Source organism: Chiloscyllium plagiosum, unplaced genomic scaffold (assembly GCF_037043375.1).
Source record: "Chiloscyllium plagiosum isolate Xiang-an unplaced genomic scaffold, Cpla_swu_hap1 HiC_scaffold_30, whole genome shotgun sequence".
Taxonomy (NCBI): Eukaryota; Metazoa; Chordata; class Chondrichthyes; order Orectolobiformes; family Hemiscylliidae; genus Chiloscyllium; species Chiloscyllium plagiosum.
Window position 1 is genome coordinate 12,081,830 of NW_028270168.1, and position 27,328 is coordinate 12,109,157.

At 41.1% G+C, this 27,328-nt stretch overlaps 1 protein-coding gene across 3 annotated transcripts in view; it reads left to right on the plus strand.

Moving 5' to 3' along the window:
* Positions 1-27,328, plus strand: part of LOC122563513 (receptor-type tyrosine-protein phosphatase U-like) — a 374,817-nt gene that overhangs the window by 324,152 nt on the left and 23,337 nt on the right. For all 3 annotated transcript variants that reach the window (XM_087976736.1, XM_087976734.1, XM_087976735.1), the window contains 4 exons: positions 7,627-7,781; positions 16,370-16,505; positions 21,343-21,492; positions 25,527-25,697. In XM_087976736.1, coding sequence (XP_087832862.1) covers positions 7,627-7,781; positions 16,370-16,505; positions 21,343-21,492; positions 25,527-25,697 — 612 coding nt within the window. The remainder of the gene's footprint in view (positions 1-7,626; positions 7,782-16,369; positions 16,506-21,342; positions 21,493-25,526; positions 25,698-27,328) is intronic.

Genomic DNA, 27,328 nt, shown 5'->3' on the forward strand with positions numbered 1-27,328 from the left:
AACGTGGTACGACTATTTAAGAAAGATGGTAAAAACAAGCCAGGGAACTATAGACTGGAGCCTGACGTCGGTGGTGGGCAAGTTGTTGGAGGGAATCCTGAGGGACAGGATGTACATGTATTTGGAAAGGCAAGGACTGATTAGGGATAGTCAACATGTTTATGCGTGGGAAATCATGTCTCACAAACTTGATTAAGTTTTTTGAAGAAGTGATAGAGAGGATTGATAGGGCAGAGTGATAGAAATGATCTATAAGGACTTCAGTAAAGCGTTTGACAAGGTTCCCCCTGGGAGACTGTTTAGCAAGATTAGATCTCATGGAATACTGGAAGAACTAGCCATTTGGATACAGAACTGGCTCAAAGGTAGAAGACAGAGGTTGGTGGTGGAAGAGGTTTTTCAGACTGGAGGCCTGTGACCAGTGGTGTGCCACAAGGATTGGTGCTAGGTCCACTACTTACCATCATTTATATAAATGTTTTGGATTTGAGCGTAAGAGGTAGATTTAGTAAATTTGCAGATGACACCAAAATTGGAGATGTAGTGGACAGTGAAGAAGGTTATCTCAGATTACAATGGGATCTTGACCAGGTGGGCCAAAGGGCTGAGAAGTGGCAGAAGGAGTTTAATTTAGATAAATGCAAGCTGCTACATTTTGGGAAAGCAAATAAGGTCCTCGGAAGTGTTGCTGAACAAAGACACCTTGGAGTACAGGTTCATAGCTCCTTGAAAGTAGAGTCTCAAATAGATAGGATAATGAAGAAGGAGTTTGGTATTCCCTCCTTTATTGGTCAGAGTATTGAGTACAGGTGTTGGGAGGTCATGTTTTGCTGTAAAGGACATTGGTTAGGCCACTTTTTGAATATTGCGTGCAATTCAGTTCTCCTTCTTATCGGAAAAATGTTGTGAAACTTGAATGGGTTCAGAAAAGATTTACACGGATGTTGCCAGGGTTGAAAGACTTGAGCAATAGGGAGAGGTTGAATAGGCTGGGGCTGTTTTCCCTGGAGTGTCGGAGGCTAAGGGGTGAACTTATAAAGGTTTATAAAATCATGAGGGGCATGGATATGATAAATAGACAAAGTCTCTTCCCTGGGGTGGGGGAATCCAGAACTAGAGGGCATAGGTATAGGGTGAGAGGGGAAAGATATAAAAGAGACGTAAGGGGCAACTTTTTCACACAGAGGGTGGTACGTGTATGGAATGAGCTGCCAGAGGATGTGGTGGAGGCGAGTACAGTTGCAACATTTAAAAGACATCTGGATGGGTATATGAATAGGAAGGGTTTGGAGGTATATGGGCCGGGTGCTGGCAGGTGGGAATGTCTAATTGGCATGGACGGGTTGGACCGAAGTGTCTGTTTCCATACTGTACATCTCTATGACTCTATGAGGGGTATGTTTGTAAATAAGTTAGCAATGTCAAAAGAGCACATGGATATGCTATTTCTATCAATATGTAGGTCTTGCATACGTTTGTGAAAATGAAGGAATCTTTCAGAGTATGTGGAAAATTCATTTAAAACTGGTTACAACAAGTCACACGTCTATTTGCCCAATTCATGATGTGCATAGCCATATATAAGTAAAATAGAATATCAAGGAACACAGCTTTATTTGTCTTAGGTAGCCCATACATGCATGGAACTATGAGGATGAGTCTTGTCACATATATCAATAGGCAGAATTACACCAGAGACCATCAGCAGTCACCATCATCAAAATGTTGCACAAGTTGCGCAAGCTACACATATTAATACCCATGTCATATATTCTATGTAGGCTGTGTCTCCTGGCAACCATGAAAGGTTCTGCACATGTACACTTTGTGAAATATTCTGCCAGTAAAACAAAAGGCTGCACCTAGACAAGCAGAATGAATATGAGTGAACGGGCTGGAATGATGTTACTGGCAGCACTGCGCTTATGTGTTTTCAGTATGCAGTCTGAGAGCATTTTTGAAGGTGTTAGCAGACATTCTCTTTAATGTAGGTGAAAAGAGTTTACATTATAAGATTCTCAAAGCAAAAAAGGTAATGGAAACTGCCAACTTCCGTTGCAATCTCATGGCAATACCCTGACCAGCTAGCTTATTTACAAACATACCCCTCAAAGAAGTCATAGAATCATAGAGATGCACAGTATGGAAACAGACACTTCGGTCCAACCCGTCCATGCTGATTAGACATTCCACCCAATCTAGTCCCACCTGCCAGCACCCGGCCCATATACCTCCAAACCCTTCCTATTCCTATTCACCTGCCTACTCTGAGACCGAAGATTTGCAGTTAATTGTTCTTGCTATATCGCCCTGCTAATAAAGATACAACCAATCAACACTCATGTCTCTTGCTGTATTGGTGTTTGTTTTTCCAGTCTGTTTCTTTCATCATAGTCCCCATGATTATAAGATTAAAAGCCTGGACTTCTTGTCTCCACTCGCAATATTTAAGGTCAAAATACTAATCTTAGACCCAATCGTCTTCCTTTCAAATTGGTGGAAAGATATTGTGTTAATTGTTACTTTATGTGCCTTCGCTCTGAGGTCATAAATTAGTCCTGTCATATCACACAACAGCAAATTTAATATAACCTGGTCTGTGGTCCATTCCAGAATGTCTGCTTTAGGGTGCACGGTGACTCAGTGGTAGCATTGCTACCTCACAGTGCCAGAATCCGGGTTTAATTCAGCCTCGGTCAACTGTCTGTGTGGAGTTTGCACATTCATGCTGTGTATGCATGGGCTTCCTCCAGGTGCTCCAGTTTGCTCCCACAGTCCAAAGATGTGCAGGCTAGGTGGATTGGCCATGGGAAATGCAGGGTTGCAGGGATGAGGTGGGTCTGGGTGGGATGCTCTTTGGAGGGTCGATGTGGCCTCGATGGGCTGAATAGCCTGCTTCCACACTATAGGCATTTTAAGAAATAATCTCAAAAGCATTCTGTTTGGACTGTTCCCTCCATGGCGCCCAAGTCCACTTCTCCATCACTCCCAACACTTCCTCACACATCTGTGCAACTTTCCATGTGCAATTGCAGAATGTGTTACACTTGCCCATTCATCTCCTCCCTCCTCACTGTTCAAAGCCCTTAACACCCCTTCCAGGTGAAGCAGTTTTACTTGTACTTCTTTTGATCGAGTCTGTTGGACTTCCTGCTTACATTGCAGTTTCCTTTACAGTGGCAACACTAAATGCAGACTGTGTGGCTGCTTTGCAGAACACCTCCATTTTGCCCAAAGGAATGACCCTGACTTCCCAATTGCTTACCATTTCAATAAACCACCTTGTTCTTACGCTCACACTTCAGTCCTGGATGTGTTGCGATGTTCCAACAAAACAATACCACATTTTCTGCTTAGGTACTTTATAGCCACAATGTCTCAACACTGGATTCCATAGCTTCAGAAATGACTACATTATGTCTGCGCTCCACTCTTCTTACACTCTTGCCCCACCCCAGCCCACAACAGCCTTGTCTTGTAAATGTCTTGTCTAGTTTGCTCTTAGTAGACAGGACCCATGGTCTCCCTCTCTGAAAAGCATAAACGAAACCATCTTCCAACAATTTTAGTTCTGAAGAAAAGTCATACCAAATGTAAGATTTTTTTTCTACAGATGCTGCCAGACCTGCTGAGTTTCTCCAGCATTCTCTGGATATTTGCTTCAGATATCCAGCATTCACTGTATTTTACTTTTATTCAAATGTTTAAGTATGGTACCACTCTACCTTTACCCAGGTTCCTATTTTTCTTGAATGTCATATCTCCCTCAATATTCAGACATCAACTCTGGTCATCCTGAAGTTACATCTCCATAATTGCTACCAGATCATATTTATTTACTTCATTATCTGTTATCAATTTGTTTTCTTTGTTACGAATGCAATACACATTCAGATGTAGAACCTTTATTTTCATCTTTTGTATGTTTTTAACATCTGGTCTTGATTGTTCATGCATTTTTAGATTTTTTTCTCTTCGCATCTCTTCCTGCTTTCTACTGTTTTCCTTTCTTTCTTTGTCTCTACACTTTAATATATTGTATCTTTCTACGTTTGATCTCTTGTTCCACTATTTAGTTTAAAAATCTCTCTACTTGTCTAGTTACGAGAATCACAAGATGACTGGTCTCAGCACGTTCAAATAGAGATCATTCCAAAGCTATTACCCTCACTTTCCCCAATCCTAGTGTCAGTGCCCCTTGATCTACTTCTTCCACACCAATCTTTGAATCACTTATTTGTCTCTCTAATGTAATGTATCCTATGTCAATTTGAACATGGATCAAGTAATAATCCAGAAATTATAACTTTGGAGGGTCTCCTTTTTAATGTCATTTGTACCTACCTGGACCATGACAGCTGGATCCTGAGTAAATTTCTCAAGTCCTAGCACGTGGTAAGTAACACAGCTGTGGAGGCTCTCTCTGTTTGCTGCAGAGAGCTTTGTCAATCCCTCTCACTATTTTATCCCCAATACCATTGTTCCTTGCCCTATTTGAATGGTTTCCTGTATGACATTAACAGGTCAATTTGATCATCCACAATGCAGCCTCCACTCTTATCTAGGATTAGTGATGCTGGAAGAGCACAGCAGTTCAGGCAGCATCCAAGGAGCAGCGAAATCGATTTCGCTGCTCCTTGGATGCCGCCTGAACTGCTGTGCACTTCCAGCACCACTAATCCAGAATCTGGTTTCCAGCATCTGCAGTTATTGTTTTTACCTCCACCCTTATCTAAACAAGCTGAGAGAACCTCAGACCTGTTAGACAATTGCAAAGGTTGACACTCATCCATTTCTGGCCCAGGTTCCGTTACCTATCTCACCTTTAACCACATACCTTCCTGTTCTTGACAATTGGCCAAATTGGAACAGCAGAACAAAATTGGCATGACTGTCTCCTGGTACAATGTATCCAGGTAACTGACCCTTTTCCTGACGTGTTGCAAAGACTGTATATCAGCCTCCAGCTCAATGAATCAAAACTGAAACTCTTCAAGCCATGTTCACATCACCTGCTCTGTCATTCTTGACAAAATTTAATAACTACTTAATTATATTATTTGCTTATTAATGTTGCTCTTTATATAGGCTATTTTACTAGGAGAAAGTGAGGACTGCAGATTCTGGCGATTAAAGTCGATAGTGTGGTGCAGGAAAAGCACAGCAGGTCAGGCAGCATCTGAGGTGCAGGAGAATCGACGATTCAGGCATAAGCCCTTCATCAGGAAGGGCTTCATTACTTTTTTACTCCATTTTGTATAATACTTAAAGAATGAAATAGAACATTTAACTACTTATCAAATATTCATGAAACAGCTAACTCCTTTTTCTGTCATGACTTGAAGATCACACTACAGGTGATCCCATTGCACTATACACACACACACACACACATACACACACACACACACACATACACATACACACACTCCTACACAAACTCCTACACACACACACACACTCACCATACACTCACGTAGTCCCTCTCTCATATGCTCACACATACACTCCCACACTCACACATGTACCCTCTCACAGACTTTTCCCCCTTTACACTCACACTCACACACATACACACACTCTCTCACAGATACCCATCCCCCCCCCCCCACCCCTCACACACACTCCCACATGCACACATACACATATACATTAATGGGGTGAATCTGTACTTGCAGAATTACATTTTACTTTGCTCGAAAACTGCATAAATCCATGTAAGATTTTGTAAATTGTTTTTTTAGATTAGAATCAATCTGACCATTGGGGCACAGACAGTCTCACACAGGACACCTCACACCTTCAATGCACTATCTGGTCCAACATGACACCAATTGTTAAAGTTCACTTGAGAATGTAACTTTTAAAAATGTTTTGCGAATTACATATGAAAGTACTAAAACCAACATGGTCATTCTAAGCGATCAGAGACTTAACAAACAATCCAGGTCTTTTTCAATACATAATTTCAGTTACATCACACTGTAAACTTTTGCTATAAATTCTGTGTCTTACAATCTTATACCCGCCCACAACCACCTAATGAAGGAGCAGCGTTCTGAAAGCTAGTGCTTCCAATTAAACCTATTGGACTGTAAACTGGTGTTGTGTGATTTTTATCCTTTTTCTGTAATTGAGCCTAGTCCTCCAGGGCAATAAAGATAGAAAAACAAAAATGAAAAGAAGCAAGCATTTAATTTCTCCCCATTATTTCAATACTAATTGAATTCCTCCACTAATCAAATTGTCAGATAGGCACTTAGTTTTTCAGTTATATTTGTAACCAAACTAATGAACCACGTATTCATACCAACTGAGGTGAGAGAAGCCAGATTCAGCCTATTAACAGCAGATTTTCAGGGTAAAATCTCTCTAAACCTGTCTGCTTAACTATCTGACCTATTCATCACATTTTTAAAATTTAAATCTGTTGACTTAAATTCCACAAAGTCAGTTTGAATGGTTATTTTCCATAGTCATGATTAGAACTGGCAAATTCATTTTTAAAATATTTGTTCATGGCTTGTGGTATCACTAGTTAGGCCAGCATTTATTACACATCCCTAATTCCCAGACAGCAGTTATGTGTCAACCACATTGCTGTGGATCTGAAGTCATACCTAAACCAGACCAGGTAAGGATGGCAGGTATATTTTACTAAAAGGACATTAATGAACCAATGTTTCATTTGTAACAATTCTCAGTGGTTAGATGTTTGTCATAAGGCTTGCTTTTTGGACCACATTTTTACTGAATTTAGATGTCAACATCTGTCATGGTGAATTTGAACCCATGTCTCCAAAACTTTAGCCTGGGTTTCTGCACTACTAGCCCAGTAACATTACTATGATCCCATGACCAAACCTCATCCCCAACCTCCTGCTGCAGAATGTTCTGCAAAATTTTGCACCAGCAGCATGAGTACATAATCTGGACTGACTTTCCAACACAGTACTAAGGTAGATCTGCATCATCAGCAGTACAGCTTTTAGATGAGCTTCTACACTGAGGTTCTGCCTGCCTAAAAATCCCATGATTTTATTTGAAGGAGCTCAGGCACCCTTTATTATCCCAGACAATGTTTTTCCTTCCAGCAATGCAGCTAGGAATATATCTGTACATATGTTGTTAACATAGCAGAAATAAATTCAGAGTAGGGCATTGAATTGGTGTTCAATTCAATGTCACCCATTCAGTACTGTTCACTAAATTTTAATTGTGCATTTTAATTGCACCACTGTGCATTTTAATTATGGCACAACATTTTTAGAGTTGATTAAGTAACAAATTAACAAATTGGTTCAATGGACCCAAAACTGGTTAATTATTAATTCTTTTAATTTGATTGGCAAATCTGCTGTCCATTTTCTAGCACAGCATCAATCTGAAATTGTAGAACCAGAACAGGCTTCACCTTGATGAATGTCCATATTTATAACCTTCAAAACTAAAACAATCATTTGCAATTCAAATCAATGTATAAAGAAAGTTAAATTAATTGCTGATAATTTTTCTCTATTGATTCCAACCATTTCACAGAAGACTTAAATGGCTGTTATGGATTTGCTTTCTTTTGTCTTCAACTGCTGGCACATTCATGTATAGATTCCCTTTTATTTCTTCTAGATGTATTGCTCAGCCAGACGTGAAATTCTGCAGTTTCATTTCACAGCTTGGCCAGAACATGGAGTTCCCGATCATGCAACAGGTCTCCTCGCACTTATTCGCCGTGTCAAGGCTGCTAATCCTCCTGAATCAGGGCCACTAGTCGTTCACTGCAGGTTAGAGACCATATAACAACTCAAATATCAACTCAAAGTAATGCAAGAATGAACTGCTGTCTGAAATAAACCATCTTTAAAGTGTTTTAATGGAAAAGTCTTCAGACTTTGGTATGGCAGGAGATTTCTCCATTGATTTACTGGCAAAATATACTTCCAGGAATGTAACAAAGCTGTTGCAGACCAGACAGGGTAAGATTTGTTTGTTTCTCTGTGATTGGATTCCAATCTCTGCAATTTCTAAACAACAACCAGAAAGTTTCCTAGCTTCAGCTGGGAAAATCAAATACGTTCCTACTGCCACCCCTTGTCTACTGACCCTTGCTGGGAAGTGTACATGAAGTGCATTTAAGATTTCATAGGAGCAGCCTGGTAGATTTGGAACTTCTACAGTCGATGGATGCTTATTGGAAGATCATATGGCAAAGTTTGAATTTTCAAGAAGCACATAGGTGGATTTAGTTTGCCTATCACCCTGATACAGTATACTCTGCCCCATGGTCAAAACAGAGTGGAATCAAAGGGAATAAAATGTTAAGACACCCAATAAAACCCATATCTTAGGTGTGAAAACAGTGGAAGCAAATTCAAAAATAAATTTTACATGGAATCATTTGAATGTAAATTTCTAGGACTTTCAGGAAAAAATGAGGTAGTGGAACTAGTTGGTTAGATCTCTTGGCTAGCACAAGTATGAGGAACCAAATTCTGTGCTTTATCATTCTAGAATTTGAAAGTGAAATCTTCAATTAGAATGTCAAAACTCTATTTAGTCCACCACTGCCTCTTCTGGACAATTACTTTTTTCTATATTAAATCTTCATTGCTCAGATTATTCCCAATATCAATTTTCTCTAATTTATGTTTACTACTCCTAACCAAAATTCCCAAACTACTTTAAATTATTATCCTAGGCGTATCTTGTCAACAGTTTAAATGTTTTCATTCCAAGGTGTGAAGCTTAAAGTGTTGGTAGTTCTTTCTTGTCTTCTTTACACTTGATATGAATCTTAATGCTTTCCTGTCTTGTTGGTCAAATGTCCAAGTACCAATTAGAACTGAATAAAGAATAAAAACAGATATGCTAGATACTGGGCTGTTCAAGCAATGTTTGTGACAAGGTGAACAAAGCAAAGGTTTCAGGGTGATACTGTATCATGAATTATTTACAAATATTGCTTTCTGGCCAGAGTTTCTTATTTTGTTTCCTGTTGATGTGACAACTGATGTCCATCTGATGTGGCTCAGTTAGTAGTGCTCTTGCCTCTGGGTCACAAGATCTAGATTCAAGTACCACTTCAACACTTGAGCACTGAAATAAAAGTTGACTTTCAAGTACAGTACTGGAGTTGCATCTTTCATGTCGGGTGTTAAACCAAAGTTCCATCTAATAAAAAACCAAAAGAACTGCAGATGCTGTAAATCAGAAACAAAAACAGAAGTTGCTGGAAAAGCTCAACAGGTCTGGCAACATCTGTGAAAAGAAATCAAAGTTAATGTTTCGGGTCTGGTGACCCTTCCTTAGAACTGATGGTAGCGAGGGAAATGTTGATTTATATACAGACGATAGGGTAAGGAGGGTGTGTAAGGAGTAAGTGATAGGTGCAGTTAGAGCCCAAAGAGAGATAAGAACAGTTGGACAGACAAAGGAGTCGATTACAATCTGGCTAGGAGGGTGAATAGCTGTTAATGGAGACTGTTGGTGGCTAACAATTGGTAGTGTGTAATGGCAGACTATGTGATAACAAGGCCTGGTTTGAGGTAGGAGGCTAGGACACGGGAGAGTTCAGGCCCTAAAATTATTGAACTTGATATTGAGTCTGGAGGGCTGCAGGGTTGCCAAGCAGAAAATGAGGTATTGTTCTTCCAGCTTGCGCTGAGCTTCACTGGAGCACTGGAGCAAGCCTGAAACAAGCGTGGACGTTGTACATTGTCAATTATACAGTCATAGAGATGTACAGCATGGAAACTTACCCTTCAGTCCAACTCATCCATGCCAACCAGATATCCCAACCCAATCTAGTCCCACTGGCCAGCAACCGGCCCATATCCCTCCAAACCCTTCCTATTCAGATGCCTTTTTAATGTTGCAGTTGTACTACTTCCTCTAGCAGCCCATTCCATGCACGTACCTGCATGAAAGTGTTGCCCCTTAGGTCTCTTTTATTATCTTGCCCCTCTCACCCTAAACCTATGCCCTCTAGTTTCTGGACTCCTCCATCCCATGGAAAAGACTTTGTCTCTTTATCCTATCCATGCCCCTCATGATTTTATAAACCTCTATAAGGTCACCCCTCAGCCTCTGATGCTCCAGGGAAAACAGCCCTAGCCTATTCAACCTCGCCCTCTAGCTCAAATCCTCCAACCCTGGCAACATCCTTGTAAATCATTTCTGAACCTTTTCAAGTTTCACAACATCTTTCTGATAGGAAGAAGACCAGAATTGCATGCAATATTCCAACTATAGCCCAACCAATGTCCTGTACAGCCACAACATGACCTTAAACTCCTGTACTCAACACTCTGACCACATCCCGTGATATCAGGCCTGATAGAAAATTGGCCAAACTAGATTAAACACCTGCCAGCAGCTATTGGTGACAGAAAATAATGGAAAACAAGTCAATGAGATCACATGTTTAGGGTGAACCAGCTACAGTCAGCTCAAGGAATGTGTATTGGAAAGTATCAATCAGAATTTCCGCCACCTTGACTTCCAACCAATGCCTGAGGCCATGTACTTTGTACTTTCCCGGCATAGTAATAATGAAGGGTGTTGGTGGAACCCCATTGAATGCTTTGTACCCTGCTCATGACCCAGTTGACCAAAGGCCACAGAACATTCAGAAAGGTTCTGTGGGGGGATAAAAACATACCTGGAAGCCATCACAGCAAGACACATGACAAAAGGCCATGCAGCAACCCATGAAGATCCAGGATGGCAGATTTTCTTCCCTAAGGACATTAGTGGACTAGATGGGTTTTCCGACAATTGACAATGGTTTCATGGTCATCAGTCAACTCTTAATTCCAGATTTGTTTTGAATTCAATTTTTTTGCAGATTCAATTGTAACAGGGATAGCTAGGTGTTTTTGTGGCTGCAAATGAGAGTCCCAGATGATATGTTGCTATCCTGGTGCTAGGGTCCTGGATGTCGCAGAACAGTTGCAGGACATTCTGGAGGGGGAGGACAAACACCAAAATGTTCATGTTGGTACTAATGATATAGGTTTAAAAAAAGGATAAAGTTCTAAAACCAGAACATAGAGAACTAGGAAGAATGCTGAAATGTAGGACCTCAAACCTCAGGATTATTACCAGTGCCATGAGCTAGTCAGAGTAGAAACAGCAGGATATATAGGATGAACAGATGGTTGAAAAGATGGTGTGAGAGGAGGGTTTTAGATTCATGGACATTGGTACCAGTACAAACTGGAATGGTTATGTCTGGGCAGGACCGAGTGATTTCCTTCTGGGAGGTGTTGGCAGAATGGTTGGGGAGGGTTTAAATTGATAGAATAATTGGACATGGGAGTAGGGCAGTAGATACAAAAATTGAGGAAGAGGTAGAAACCAAGGCAAATGTAATTAAGAACAAGAACAGGCAGGGAAACATTTCTGCAAAAACCAGGGAAATTTGTCTGAAATTCATGTATAATATGTAAGGTAGATGAACTTATAGCTTTGGTTAATACTTGGAACTATATTATGATTGCAATTATGGAGATATGGCTTAAAGAGGGACAAGGAGAAAGTGAGGACTGCAGATGTTGGAGATCAGAGTCGAAGAGTGTGGTGCTGGAAAGGCACAGCCAGTCAGGTGCAGGAGAATCAACGCTTTGAGCTTAAGCTCTTCATCAGGGAGAAGGCTTGTTGCCCAAGGGGGCTGAGAGATAAATGGAAGGGGCCAGAGGGAAGGTAGCTAGGAATGTGATAGGTAGATGAAGATGAAGATGGAGGTGATAGGTCAGAGAGGAGGATAGAGTGGATAGGTGGGAAGGAAGATGGACAGGTAGGACAGTTCAAGAGGGCAGTGCCAAGTTGGAAGGTTGGATCTGTGATAAGGTCAGGGAAGGGAAAATGAGGAAACTGATGAAATCCACTTGATCCCCTGTGATTGGAGGGTCCCAAAGCAGAAGGTGAGGCATTCTTCCTCGTGGCATTGGGTGGTTAGGGTTTGGTGGTGGAGAAGGCCCACGACTTGCATGTCTTTGGCAGAGTGGGAGGAGGTGGTTATTTAATCATTTATTTGTCCAGGTTATTCTTGAATATTGCTATTGTGTCTGTTTCTATCACCTCCTTTGGCAGCGCATTCCAGGCACTCATTACCCTTTGCGTGAAAAACTTGCCTCACACATCTCTTTTAATCTCCCCTCTCCCTCCCCTACCTTACAACTTGAACCTACGTCCCCTCGTAATTGACCCCTCCACTCTGGGAAAAAAGTCTCATTCTTTCCACTCTACCCGTGCCATTCACAATCTTATAAACTGCTGTCAATCTCAACCTCCTGCATTTCAGTGAAGACAAATCCAGTCTATCCAACCTTTCTTCACAACTAAAATCCCCCATACCAGACAACATCCAAGTAAAGCTTTTCTGTATCCTCTCCAAAGCATCCATATCCTCTGGTAATGCAGTGACCACTCAATATTTCAAGAGTGGTCTAACTAAAGTTCTAAAAAACTGCAGCATAACTTGGCAAAAGTGAGGATTGCAGATGCTGGAGATCAGGGTCAAGATTAGAGTGGTGCTGGAAAAGCACAGCAGGTCAGCAGCATCTGAGGAGCAGGAAAATCAATGTTTTGGGCAAAGGCCCTTCATCAGGAATGAGGCTGGGAGCCTCTCGGGTGGAGAGATAAATGTGAGGGGGTTGGGGCTAGGGAGAAGGTAGCTAAGAGTGCAATAGGTGAATGGAGGTGGGGGATGAAGGTGATAGTTTGGAGAGGAGGGTGTAGCGGATGGATTGGAAGGAAGATTGGCAGGTAGGACAGGTCATGAGGATGGTGCTGAGCTGGCAGGCTGGAACTGGGGTAAGGGGGGGTGGAGGGGAAATGAGGAAACTGTTCAAGTCCACATTGATGCCCTGGGGTTAAGTATTCCGAGGCGGAACACCTCATCCTCATCTCAATCCACCTATTGCACTCTTCTCCCCAGCCCCACCCCCCCTCCCATTTATTTCTCCACCCCAGAGGCTCCCTGCCTCATTCCTGATGAAGGGCTTTTGCCTGAAACGTCGATTTTCCTGCTCCGTGGAAGTTGCCTGACCTGCTGTGCTTTCCAGCACCACTCTAATCTTGACTCTGCAGCATAACTTGCCTATTCTTATACTTAATATCCAATGAAGGCAAGCATGCCATAAACCTTTCTTACTACCTTATCTACCTGCACTACCGTCTTCAGTGATCTGTGGACCTGCCCACCCAGATCTCTCTGCAAATCAATACTCCTAATGGGTTCTGCCATTCACTGTATAATTTCCAAACTGTACTTAACTTTCCAAAATGCATCACCTCACATTTGTCCAGATTAAATTCCATCTGCCATTTTTCAGCCTGTGCCTCCAACTGATCTGTATCCTGCTGCATCTTCTGACAATCTTCCTCACTATCCACAACCCCACCAATCTTTGCATTGCCTACAAACTTTCTAACCAGCCATATTTTCCTCCACTTCATTTATGTAGACCATGAACAGCAGAGGTGCCAGCACTGATCCCTGTGGAACACAATTAGTTATGACCCATCATTCTGAAAAGCCTCTTTCCACCGCTACCTACTGTCTCCTGTGACTCAGCCAGTTCTGAATCCATTCTTGCCAGTTCCTCCCTGATATCATGTGACTTCACCTTTTGTACCAGTCTGCCACGAGGGACCTTGTCAAAGGCATTTCTGAAGTCCATGCAGACAGCATCAAACACTTTTCCCTCATCAATCTTCTTTATCACCTCTTCAAAAAATCAATCAAATTAGTGAGGCACAACCTCCCCTGGCACAAGACCATGCTGTCTATTGCTACTAAGTCCATTTGCTTCTAAATGCATATAGATTTTGTCCCTGGGAATCTTTTCCAATAATTTCCCAACCACTGACATGAGGCTCATAGGCCTGTAATTTCTAGGATTATCCCTGCTTAAACAATGGGACAACATTAGCTATTCTCCTGACCTCTGGGACCTCACCTCAAAGAGAATACAAAGATGTCTATCAATGCTCCAGAAATTTGTTCTCTTGCCTCCCTCAGTATTCTGTGATAGATCCCATCAGGACCCAAGGGCTTATCTAACTTAATACTATTTAAGACACACAACACCTCTTCCTTTTTCATAGCAACTTGGCTTAGAAATTTGACACTCCCTTCCTTGCAATCATCCTCCACCAATTCCTTCTCTTTGGTGAATACTGACACAAAGTATTCGTTTAGGACCTTATCTACCTTTTCTGGCTCCACACTTAGATTCCCTCCTGTGTTCTTGAGTGGGCCAACCCTTGCACTGGCTACCCTCTTGCATTTTATATCTGCATAAAAAGCCTTTAAATTCTCATTAATCTAGTTTGCTAACAACTTTGCTTGACTCCTTTTAGCTCTTCTAATTCTGTGTTTAAGTTCTTTCCTACTTTTGTTGTTTACTTCAACGTCTTTGTCAGTTCCCATCCTCTAGAACTAATGTATGTTTTCTTTCTGATTAAGGTCATCCCTTGTCATCCAACGTTCACATAACTTGCGACACACTATCCTTCACTCTCACAGAACATGCTGCTTCTGAACTCTTATCAACTGCCATTTGAAATACTCCAGCATATCTGATGTGGATTTACCCTCAAATATCCACCGTCAATCAAAATTCTCCAGTTCCTGTCCAATATCATTGTAGTTCGCCTTCCCCCAATTGAACACCTTCACGCGAGAACTGCTGTTATCCCTATCTTAAAATTCATGGTATTATGGTCACTACTCCTGAACTGCTCCCCCACTGAAACTTCACTCACCTGGCCGGACTCATTTCCCAAAACCAGGCCCAGTATGACTCCTTCCCTGGTTGGAATGTTTATATTCTGTGTCAAGAAACCATCCTGAATGGCCCTTACAAATTCTGCCCTATCCAAGCCCCCAACATGAGTAAGTCCCAGTCAATATAGGGGAGGTTAAAATCACTTACTACGACAACCCTGCTGTTTTTACATCTTTCCAAAATCTGTCTTCATATTAGATTAGATTCCCTACAGTGTGGAAACTGGCTCTTCAGCCCAACAAGTCCACACCGACCCTCCGAAGAGTAACCCACCCAGACTCATTTCCCTATATTTCCCACTGACTAATGCACCTAAAACTATGGGCAATTCACCTGACCTGCACAACTTTTGGAATGTGGGAGGAAACCAGAGCACCCGGAGGAAGCCCATGCAAGCACAAGAAGAATGTGCAAACTCCACACAGACAGTTGCTCAAGACTGAAATCCAACCATGTTGCTGTGAGGCAGCAGTGCTAACCACTGAGCCACCATGCCACCCTTCTCCTCTACCTCTGTCTAGCTGTTGGGAGGTCTGTCGTATATCCCCAATATTGTGATTTCACCTTTCCTATTCCAGAGTTCGACCCATATTGCCTTGCTGCACGAGTCCTCTCACGTATCCACCCTCAGTACATCTGTGAGATACACCTTTAACAGTAATGCAACTCCCCCAACCCTTTTACAACCCTTTCTATCAAACCTGAAACATTTAAATCCTGGGACATTAAGCTGCCAGTCCTGTCCCTCTTTAAGTCGAAGAATGTGGTGTTAGAAAAGCACAGCCGGTTTGGCAGCATCCGAGGAGCAGGAGAATTGACGTTTTGAGCATAAGCCCTTCATCAGGAAATAGGCTTGTGGCCCAAGGGGGCTGAGAGATTAATGGGACAGGGTTGGGGGGAAGGTAGCTGGGTATGTGTAGGTAGACGAAGGTGGGGGTGAAGGTGATAGATCGGAGAGAAGAGTGGAGCGGATTGGTGGGAAGAAAGATGGCAAGTAGGACAATTCAAGAGGGTGGTCCCGATTGGAAAGTTGGATCTGGGATAAGGGTGGGGGCAGCGGAAATGAGGAAACTGGTGAAATCCATATTGATCCCATGTGGTTGGAGTGTCCCAAAGTGGACGATGAGGCATTCTTCCTCCAGTTGTTACGTGGTTCGGGTTTGTCATTTCCAGTGCCACACTTTTCGATTCTGATCTCCAACATCTGCAGTCCTCACTTTCTCCAAATACTAATTAATTTCAAATTCAGGGTGAGGATTAAAGAAAAACTGATGCAATTTGCAAAGGTTATGTTCTATAAACTCAGCATTTTTAAAGCAACTGACATACACCAAAAAAAAATCACCAGCATTTAGCACACAACGAAAACTAATATCTACACTATTTCAACATGACAGGTTCATCATCACAGTAATTGTGTTTATAAATACTCAGTGTCTATTAACAGTTTTGTTAATGTAACATGTTGATAAAATAATTATAGTGAGTGATATGGACAATATTAATCAATTTTTAATTACCCAGTGCCAGATATGCTCAATAAGTTTTAAATTTATTCTCTGTTTTGGGCATTACAGCACTGGTACTGGGAGAACTGGATGCTACATTGCTCTGGATGTGTTGATGGACATGGCAACATATGAAGGGGTTATTGATGTTTACAACTTTGTGAAGACTCTGTCCTCATGGCGCATTAACATGATTCAGACTGAGGTAAGAGTTAAAACGTCTAAGAACCCCTGTCTCTCCCAACCATTTATGTGCATTGATTAACCTGCATGTGGGTGCGTGATAGGTGCAAATTTGAAAGATTTACATCTCTAAATGTAGATAGATAGAAATTAGCACATGTTAATCATTCTTTGGGACATAACATTTTGCACAAACCATACTATCATTTAACAATGTTACTGTCTCCACCCAACCTGACCAATATTGGAAGTACAATTAAATTCATGGAGCTTTTGTTTTGATGTTCTATCAGTAAATCAAGGGCCCTGCTCAGTATTGCCAATAAGAAACCAGCTGCCAATGAGTTGGACAAGGCTTGGCCTACATTGGGCTCAGGATTCCTCAGCAATTTCTGGCACTCACCAGCAAAAGCGCGATTAAAACAAAATGTTTTGATTGACAACGGAGGACCAGCGTGCTCTTCCAACTTCAAAAAAATTCTCCCAGCCACTGGTGTCTTTCTCCTTATGGGAATTTCCTGAGGTCTAGCAGTCAAGTAAGACAGGAAGACCAAAATGTATTATTTCCCTTGTGTAAAATTGCCTGTGGAGGTGGGAACACCACTTGCAACTCTCATTGGTGGTTGAAGCCCAAGAGCTAATTTCTTTCAACCCTCATCCACATTGATTTGGCATTGATATATATGAACAGAAATCTAGAATGAGATGGTCTAGCGAAATGGTGTCAAGCTTCTAGAGTTTTGTTGGAATTGCACCAATCCAGGCAAATGGGAAATATTCCATTGCAATCTTGACATGTGTCTTATAGACAATGAACAGGCATTGGGGATTTAGGAGATGAGTTCCTCACTGCACTATTCCCAGTGTCTGACCTGCTCTTAGAGCCAATGTATTTAAATGGTAAGTCCAGCGAGTTTCTGATCAATGGTAACCCCAAGATATTGATAGTTGAAAATTCTGTGTTGGTAACACCAAGGGGCAGTGGTTATATGCTCTCTTATTGGAGATGATCATTGGCTGGGATTTGTGAAGCACAAATGTTACTTGCCACTGGTCAGCCCAAGCCGGGATATTGTCCAGATCTTGTTGCAATTGAACAATTGAACTCAATAACTAAGGAGTTGCAAATGATGCTGAACCATGTGCAATCATCGATGAACATCCCTACTTCTGATCTTATGTTGGAGGAAAAGTTAATTTTGAAGCACCTGAAGATGGTTAGGCCTGGGACACTGCCTTGAGAAATTCCTGCAGAGATGCCCTGGATCTAAGATGACTGAACTCCAGCATCCAGAACCATTTTCCTATGTGCCAGCTATGACTCCAGCCAGCAGAGCATTGTTTATCATTGATTTCAGTTTTACTAGAACTCCTTGATGCCACACTTGGTTGAATGTAATCTTGATCTCAAGCGCTGTCATTCCCGTTTCCCCTCTGGACTTCAGCTCTTTTGTCCATGTTTGAACCAAGTCTATAATGAGGTCAGGAGTTGATTAGCCATGGCGAAATCCAAATTGGCATCAGTGAGTAGGTTATTGCTGAGTAGATGCTGCCTTATAGCCCTGTTGATGGCACCTGACATTACTTAACTGATGATTGAGACTGATGGGGCATTAATTGGCCAGGTTGGATTGTCCTGTTTTTTGTGTACAAGATATACCTAGGCAATTTTCCACATTGTCAAGTAGATGCCAGTGTTGTAACTGTCCTGTAACAGCTTAGGTAGAGCAGCTGCAAGTTCTGGAGCACAAGTCTTCATTACTGTTGCCAGAAAGTTATTAGGGCCTAAAGCATTTGCAAAATCCAATGCCTCCAATTGTTTCTTGGTATCTCAAGGAGTGAATCAAATTGGTTAAACACTGGTGTCTGTGATGTTTGTGATCACTGGAGAAGGCTGAGATGGATCATCCAATTGATACTTCTGGCTGAAGATTGCAGTGAGTGCTTCAGCCTTAGATTTTGCACTGATATGATGGGTTCTTTCATCATTGAGGATTTGGATATTTTTGGAGCCCCTTCTTTCAGTGAGTTGTATAATTGTCCAACATCAATCGTGACTGGATGTGGCAGGACTGCAAAGCTTATATCTTATCCATTGCTTGTGAGATTGCTTACTTCTATCATTTGCTGCTTATGCTGTTTGGCATACAAGTGGTCCTGTTTGGAAGCTTCTCTGGGTTTACACCTCATTTTTAGGCATGCCTTGTTCAGTTCTTGGCATGCCCTCCTGTACTTTCCATTGAACCAGGATTGATCTCCTGGCTTGATGGTAATGGCTCAGTGGGGGATATGCCAGGCCTTGAGTTTGCAGTTTGAGCTGTTGTATGATTCTACTGCTGTTGATGGTCCACGGTGCCTCATGGATACCCAGTCTTGATTTATTACATCTGCTCGAAGTCTGTCACATTTAGCATGGTGATAGTGCCATACAACACGATAGAGGATATTCTCAGTATGAAGTTTGGACTTTGTCTCCACAAGGACTGTGCAGTGGTCATCCTTAACAATACTGTCATGGATAGCTGCATCTGTAGTCAGCAGATTGGGAGCATGTTTTTCTCTCACCACCTGCTGTAGACCCAGTCTAGCTGGTATGTCCTTTAGGACTCAACCAGCTCAATCAATAGTGCTGCTGCTGAGTCATTCTTGATTGTGGATTTTCAAATCGTAATCCAAAGTATCTTTGTGCCCTTGCCAGCTTTAGTGCTTCCTCCAGGTATGTTCAACATAGAGAAGTACTGATTCATCAGCTGGGGGAGGACAGTAGATGGTAATCAACAGGAAGTTTCCTTGCCCATGTTTAACCTGATGCCATGAGACTTTATGGCTTCCAGAGTCAATGTTGAAGACTCCCAGAGCCATACACTGCCTTCGGTATACCACTGTGCCACCTCTGTTGGTCCTGTCTGGCCGGTTGGACAGTACATTTCCAGGGATGTTTATGGTGATGTCTGGGACATTGCCTGTAAGGTATGATTCCATGTTATGCCATTACTTGACTAGTCTGTGAGACAGCTCTCCCAAATTTGGTACTAGACGCTAAATTTTAGTCAGGAGGACTTTGCAGTGTCAACAGGGTTGTTTTTGCAGTTATCATTTCCAGTGCCTTGGTGCCTTCGTTGATGCCAGGTTGTCCATTTAGTTTCATTTCTTTGTTGAGACTTAATTGATGCAACTAAGTGGCTTTTTAAGCTATTTCAGAGGGCAGTTGAGAGCCAACCACATTGCTGTAGTTTTGGAGTCACGTGTAGGTCATACCAGATGACGTTGACAGATTTCCTTCCCTGAAGGAAATCAGTGAAACAAATGGGTCTTTCTGTAAAATCCTACTGAAGTTTTGAAGAAAAATCATATTGGATTCGAAATGTTAACTCCAATTCTCTCTCTGCAGATTCCGCCAAACCATGAGTCTAATTTTCTGAATTTCTTCCAAAATGTACTATGTTGTTAACAACATTAAAGGAAAGCTAGAGAGTGGCGATCCTGAAAGATGGGAGTCAACAGATTTTTAGGGGTTTCAGAGAGGAGGAAAATATGTGAGTCTATTTGCTTCTTTGAAGTGAACAGAAGGAAAGAACAGTCACTGGCATCTGAGAGATAGGAAGTGTAGTGACTGAGAGCAGTGTGTAGGCAAATTAGTTAAGAAATGAGTAAAATAATCTTAGAGCAACTTCTTGAAGGTGAAGGGATTAGGAGGTAGGAGCAATACTTAGGGTTAGTGTAATGGAAGAACAGCTTTTTGGGAACAATAAGCATTGTAACAAAATGAAAAGTGGGTAGAATCTGAGGGGCATGTTCAAAGATCTGAAGGTTTGGGAAGGAAAAGTAGCAGTAATTTGGCAAAGAGAATGAATAGAAGCTGGTTGTAGTTGATTGGTGAAAGTCTGGATATCACTCCTAACTTACAACAGTAACTATACTTCAAAAATACAAGTTACAAAACATTTTGGGATACCTGAGATGAAAAGTATTAATAAGTGCAAGTATTTCTTTCATGTAAGGGTTTCTAAGCCTTTATAAATGGGTAGACAATCCATTCCAAAAATTAAAAATGTTTGAAATTAACTAGAATCTGTCATTTTCCATGTAAAAACTTTAAAGTTTTCAGACTCTTCTCTGAACACAAGCCCATCAAGAAAGATTGTTAAAAATGAAAATTGTCTTGCATTCATTAAAACAGATTTCAAACTTTTTTTGTTTTTTGACTTTTTAAAGGAAATTAAGTTATTTATAGAAAGAAATTTCAAAGTATGAAGAAAATAAATTGATACCAAGAAATGACAATTAGATAAGTTTCCAATTAGTCAGTTAAATAAAATAATTTCCGTATCTTCATTGATAATAGCATTCAAAATACAGGAAACTATGTCCAAGTTTTGAAAGTCTAAATTCTATTGGAACATAAATTATTCCATTGTCTCCTTTGGGTTTTTATGTACTTAAAATGAAAGAATGCTGGATATATATACACACATTAAGTTATAATCCCATGTCCCAGGGCACTTTCAGTGTAATCTTTTATTTTCCAATTCATAGACCCTTATTCATGATCATAGTTTGTGGCATCTGAGCTATGACATCTTAAGTGTTCTAGACCCAAAAGAACACAAGAGTATACTTTAAAAAATAGGTATAGGAATAATAATTATAGAAGAGGTGTAAATTAAATCTAAACTGAAAGAATTGCAGATGCTGTAAATCAGAAATATAAACAGAAGTTGCTGGAAAAGCTTATCAGGTCTGGCAGCATCTGTGCAGAGAAATCAGAGTTCCTGTTTTTGGTCCATTGAGGAAGCATTGTCTGATTTTGTAAACTAAATCTGTTGAATAATAACAATGAACTTCTCTTTTATTTGAAGGAGCAGTATATTTTCATCCACAAAGCTATCTTGGAAGCCCACCAGTGTGGTGACACCTCCATTCCAGTTAATAAATTCAAATCTACTTATAAAGAAATGATCAGAGTTGACCCTCAGAGTAACTCCTCACAGCTCAGTAAAGAATTTCAGGTGAGTTGCCCTACGTTCTGTACTAACTGACTCACAAGGGAGGGAACACATAAAAATAACTCCACTGAGGCCAGTATCCCTTCACCAAGTCACCTTTTATTTACCCAAGGGAAGTCATTGACACTGATCCAGCTCCCACGGAGCCAAGTCTCAGAGTGAACAGAACCTCTGGCATTCCTGTTTATATCTGTCAGCCAGGGGTCCCTGACTGTACTAGCATAACAGCCCCAAACAGGGAATTCATACTCTGTGAGGTCCACCTGACTGATATTGCTCTAATTACTACAGATTCCAGAGTCCTTACAATATCCTCCTTACTGACATTGGAGGCTTGAGCCAAAATTAGAAGAGCTATGTCATGATATAGTCATACTCACAGAATATCCTCTTACCGACATTGGAGGCTTGAGCCAAAATTAGAAGACCTATGTCACACATGATATAGTCATACTCACAGAATCACAGCACACACCTTGTACCAGACAACATCATGGACCATCCTCTCCCAGCAGTAGGACATATCCATCAGCTGTAGCTGCATCATTGTATGCAGTTGGCAAGGAGCCCAGGGAGTCCTTAACATCGACTCTGAACCCCATGAAATTTCATAGCATCAAACATAGACAGAGAAACCTGCGGGTTACTACATTCTGCCCACCTCAGCTGATGAGTCAATACTCTTCCATGTTGAGCACTACTTGGAGGAAGCATTGACAGTGCCAAAAAGCCAGAAAGTTCTTTGGTTGGGAAGCTTCAATTTCCATCATTGAGAGTAGCATTGTACAACTGAGTTGGTTGAGTACTAAAGAACAAACCTGCTAGATTGGGTCTGTAAGAAGTGGTGAGGGAACTAACAAAAGGGAAACATCTACTTGACCTTATCCTCACCAATATACCTATAACTGATGGATCCACCCTTGACTCAGTGACCCCTACACAGTCTTTATCGAGACAAAGTTCCACCTTCAATTTGATGATATTGTCCACCATGTTGCATGGCACCACTACCCTGCTAAATGGGACATGTTTCAAATATATCTCGCAACTCAAAGCTGGGCCTCCATGAGGAAGCGTTGACCATCAATATTACAATCACAATCTATAATCTCAAGGCATGGCATATCTTCCACTCTATCATTGCCATCAAATTAGGAGAAAACTCTGGTTCAATGAAGGGAGGATGAGGACCTGACAGGAGCAGCACCAGGCATATACAAATATAAGTTACAAACTGTTCAACCTGCATACCAAACAGAAGTAATAAGCAATAGACAGGGCTAAGCGATCCCACAACCAATGGTTAATATATAAGCCCTGCAACAGCTAATCATGAATGGTGGTGGAAAATTGCCCATTATAGAATCAAAGTATCATACAGTGCAAAAGAGGCCTTTGGCCTATCAAATCTGCAACGACACATGAGAAACACCTGACCTTCAACCTAATCTCATTTACTAGCACTTGGCCCAAAACCTTGAATGTTATGATGTGCCAAATGCTCATCCAGGTACTTTTTAAAGCAGGTGAAGAAACTCACCTACCACCCTCCCAGATGGCACATCCCAGACCATCATCACTCACTGGGCAAAAATGTTTTTCCTCACATACCCAAGCTTCCTGCCTCTCACCTTGAACCGGTGTCCTCTCATGACTGATCCTTCAATTTGGAGGAACAGCTACTCCTTATTCATTCTGTCCATGCCACTCATAATCTTGTGCACCTCTATCTAATTGCCCCTTAGGTTTCTCTTCTCCAACAAAAATAACCCAAGTCTATCGAACATTACCTCAATACTTAAATTTCCCATCCCAGGAAGCATCCTGGTGAACCTTATCTGCACCATATCTTTCCTGTGATGTGGTGACCAGAACTGCACACAGTACTCTAGCTCTGGTCTCACTAAACTTTGATACAATTCCAATATGACTTCCCTACTTTTGTAATCTATGCTTTGATTGATAAAGGCAACTGTTCCATATGCCTTTTTCACCAGCCTATTGACATGCCCTTCCACCTTCAGTAATCTATAGGCAAACACACCAAGACCACATTGTTCCACAGAACCAGCTAACAGATCCAGTTGCATCCTTCAACAATAGGGGAGCCAAACATCAGTGCAAAAGACAAAGTGCAACTATGTGCAACAGTCTTCAGCTAGAAGAGTTGCATGGATGATCCATCTTGGCCTGATTCTGTGTTTCAGCATCACAGATTACTAATTCAATTAATTCCACATGACAGCAAGAAATCAGGTACATCTCTGCAAGAGGACTAAAGGTCTGTCCTCTAGAAGGAGCCTCATTCCTAGCCAAGCTGTTTTAATAGAGCTACACCAATGATATCTACATGCCAGAGTGGAATATTGTCTAGGAATGCCCTGTGCACAAAAAGCATGATAAATCAAACAAGAAATTGCATACTGGTATTGTCTCTGGACTATTAATCCGGAGACCCAGGTATTTTTCTGGGTTCCCAGGTCCTCAGTTCAAATCTTGCTATGACAGATGATGGAATTAAATTCAATAAAAAGAATTCTGGAATTAAAAGTCTCATCTTGACCATGAAATCTTTGTCACTTGTCAGGAAAAACCAATCTGGTTCACTAATGTCTTTTAAGGAAGGAAATCTGCCATCCTTATCTGGTCTGGTCTATATGTGACTCCAGATCCACAGCAATGTGGTTGATTCTTAAACTGCCCTCTAGGTAATTAGGAATGGTCAATAAATGCTGGCCCAGCTAGCGATGCATTTGTCATGTGAATGAATAAAAAAAGCGAATCAGCGCCTGATCATTCAAGTTTATGTCATCAGCAATGTAATGGAAGACATTGACAGTGTTGTTAAGCAGCACTTACAAAGGAATACTCTACTCACTGATGCACAGTATGGATCCCATCAAGGCATCTCAGCTCATGGACTCATTACAGGCTTGGTCCAAAAATGGACAAAAGAACTGACCTCAAGTGGTGAGATGAAAGCGACTGCCAACATCTAAGCAACATTTTGCTTGGGCTACAATTGGCAAGAAACATTCACACCACCCAAGTATCAGAGAATAACCATCTCCAACAAGAGAAAATCTAGCTATCATCACCCCTTAACATTCACTGGCATTACCTTTGCTGGATCCTCCTTTTAATATCCTGAGGATTACCATTGACCAAAAATTGAATTGCACCACAACAGGGAATTCTGTGGTGAGTAACTGAGTCCTAACTCCTTAATGCTTTTCCACCATTAATAAGGCGCAAGTAAAGAGTGTGATGGAATGCTCTCTATTTGGCTGGATTAGTTCAATTCCAACAACATTCAGAAGCTGGATGCATCTGTACAAAGCAGTCCACATGAGTGGCATCACATCCACTCCCTTCAACAATAACTCCTTTCACCATTGATGCACAATGGTAACTTTGTCTACAAAATGCACTGCAATAACTCATCAAGGCTCTTCAACAGCACTTTCTAAATCTGCAACCTCTATTTCCGGGAAGAACAAAAGCAGTGGGTACATGGAAACACCATCACCTGCAAGCTCCCCTCTAAGCAACATGCCATCCTAGCTGGGAACTGTATTGCCATTCCTTTACTGTCACTTGGTCAAAATCCTGTAACTTTCTTCTTAAGACACAAAACCCCAAAGATTGCAACAATTCAAGAAGATAGCTCATTATGTCTTCCCAAGGACAATTAAAGATGGGCAATAAATGCAGCCGAGCAAGTGACACCTACATTCTGAGAACAAATAGAAGAAAAACATGTTATTTATTTAACTGCTGTTTAATGGAACCTTGATGCACAATTGGCTGCTAAACCTCCACGATTGCAACAGAGACTCTACAGTAAACCTGCTTCATTGATTGCAAAACTTTCAAATGATCTGATGTGGTGAAAGGTGCTATGTAAATATATTTCTTTCTGGTTCTACTGAGCTCACAGAAAGTATTTGGAGTATTTGTTTGGGCATTTCTTCTTAATAATATTCCTACAATTCAAAGTCAGCTAATTGAAATTTGTATCCTTATAACAATTTCAGGTTCTTAATTCAGTGGCTTCTGACCCAGATGGTGAAAATTCCAGCATTTCTTTCTTACCTCAGAAAGAAAAGAACTGTAATGTGGATTCCCTTCCACCTGATAAATGCCTTCCGTTACTTGTTACTGTGAAGGATGAAAGTAACAAGTACACCAATGCTACCTTGTTGGATGTAGGTCTTTTTATAATTTTTTCCCTTCTTTAATAGAGTTGTTTAAAATTATGAAGTGGGTTTGAGGGATTTATAATCAATGTGAAGACTTTGGAGAGTGTGCATAGATCATAAAGACATGAAGTCATGGACATCTCAGCATGGAAACAGGCCCTTTGGCCCAACCTGTCCATGCCACCCAGTTTTCACCATTGAACTAGTCCCATTTGCCTGTGTTTGATTTGTATCCCTCCACACCTATCCCATCTATGTACCTGTCTAAATGTTTCTTAAATGACAAAATTGTACTTGCTTCCACCACTACCTCTGGCAGCCCATTCCAGACACTGAACACCATCTGTGTGAAAAAATCTCCACTCTGGACCCTCCTGTCTCTGTCCCCTCTCACCTTAACCTATGCCCTCTATTTTTAGACTCCCCTACCATGGAAATAAACTATTGACTATCTCCATTATGAATGCTTTCATGATTCTATAGACCTCTATAAGATCACCCCTCAGTTTCCTATGCTACAGAAAAAATGTCCGAGCCTATCCAACCTCTCCTTATAACTCAAATCTTCCAGCATCTTAGTAAATCCTTTCTGAACTCTTTCCAGTTTAATAATATCCATTCAATAGTGGGGCAACTAGAATTGCATGCAGTACTCCAAATGTGATACCACCAACATTTTGTACAGCTGTAACAAGATATCCCAATTCCTATACTTTATGCTCTGACCAATGAAAGCAAACATGCCAAAATCCTTCTTCATCATGCTGTGATTTCAAGGAGTCCTAGATGTCTATGGTCAATAATACTCCCCAAGGCCCTACCATTTACTGTGTAAGTCCTGCTGTGGTTTGACCCAGCAAAATGCAACACCTTGCATTTATTTAAATTAACTCCATTTGCCATTCCTCCACCCATTGGTCCAGTTGATCAAATTCTCGCTGCATTCCCAGATAACCTTCTTCACTGTCCACTATACCACCAGTCTTATGTCATCCACAAACTTACTAACCATACCTTCTAATTCTCATCAAAATCATTTATATAAATTAAATTTAACAGTGGATTCAGCACTACTCCCTTTGGCACACTGTTGATCAGCAACCCCCAGGTCTGAAAAGCAACCCTCTACCACCACCCTCTGGTTTCTACTGTCAAGCCAATTTTGTACCCAATTGGCTAGCTCTCCCTGGACCCCATGAGATTTAACCTTATTCAACAACCTACCGTGTACTACCTTGTCAAAAGCCTTACTAAAGTCAATGTAGACAATTTCTGCCCAGTGCCCTCATCTACTTCAAAAGACTAAAATTTACTGGGATGAAAGATGAGAAGCAGCGACAGTTATAGGAAGCTAAAGTATAGATGAACAGATTAATGGGGGCTTTTGAGAGAGTAAGAAAGAAGAAATTGCTGTCACTAACAATAGAATTGGTGACCAGTGTAAACAGTTTAAGATACATTTAAGAATCAGAGGTAAGATGAGAGAAAAACTTTGAGTTTATTATGATCTGGAATGCATTCCCAGAAAGTCAGATGTAAACAAATATAATAATACTTTTCAAAAGGAAACTGGAAAAGAAAATATTTTCAGATTAAAACAAAGACTAGGGAAATGGGAGCAATTAGATATATCTTTC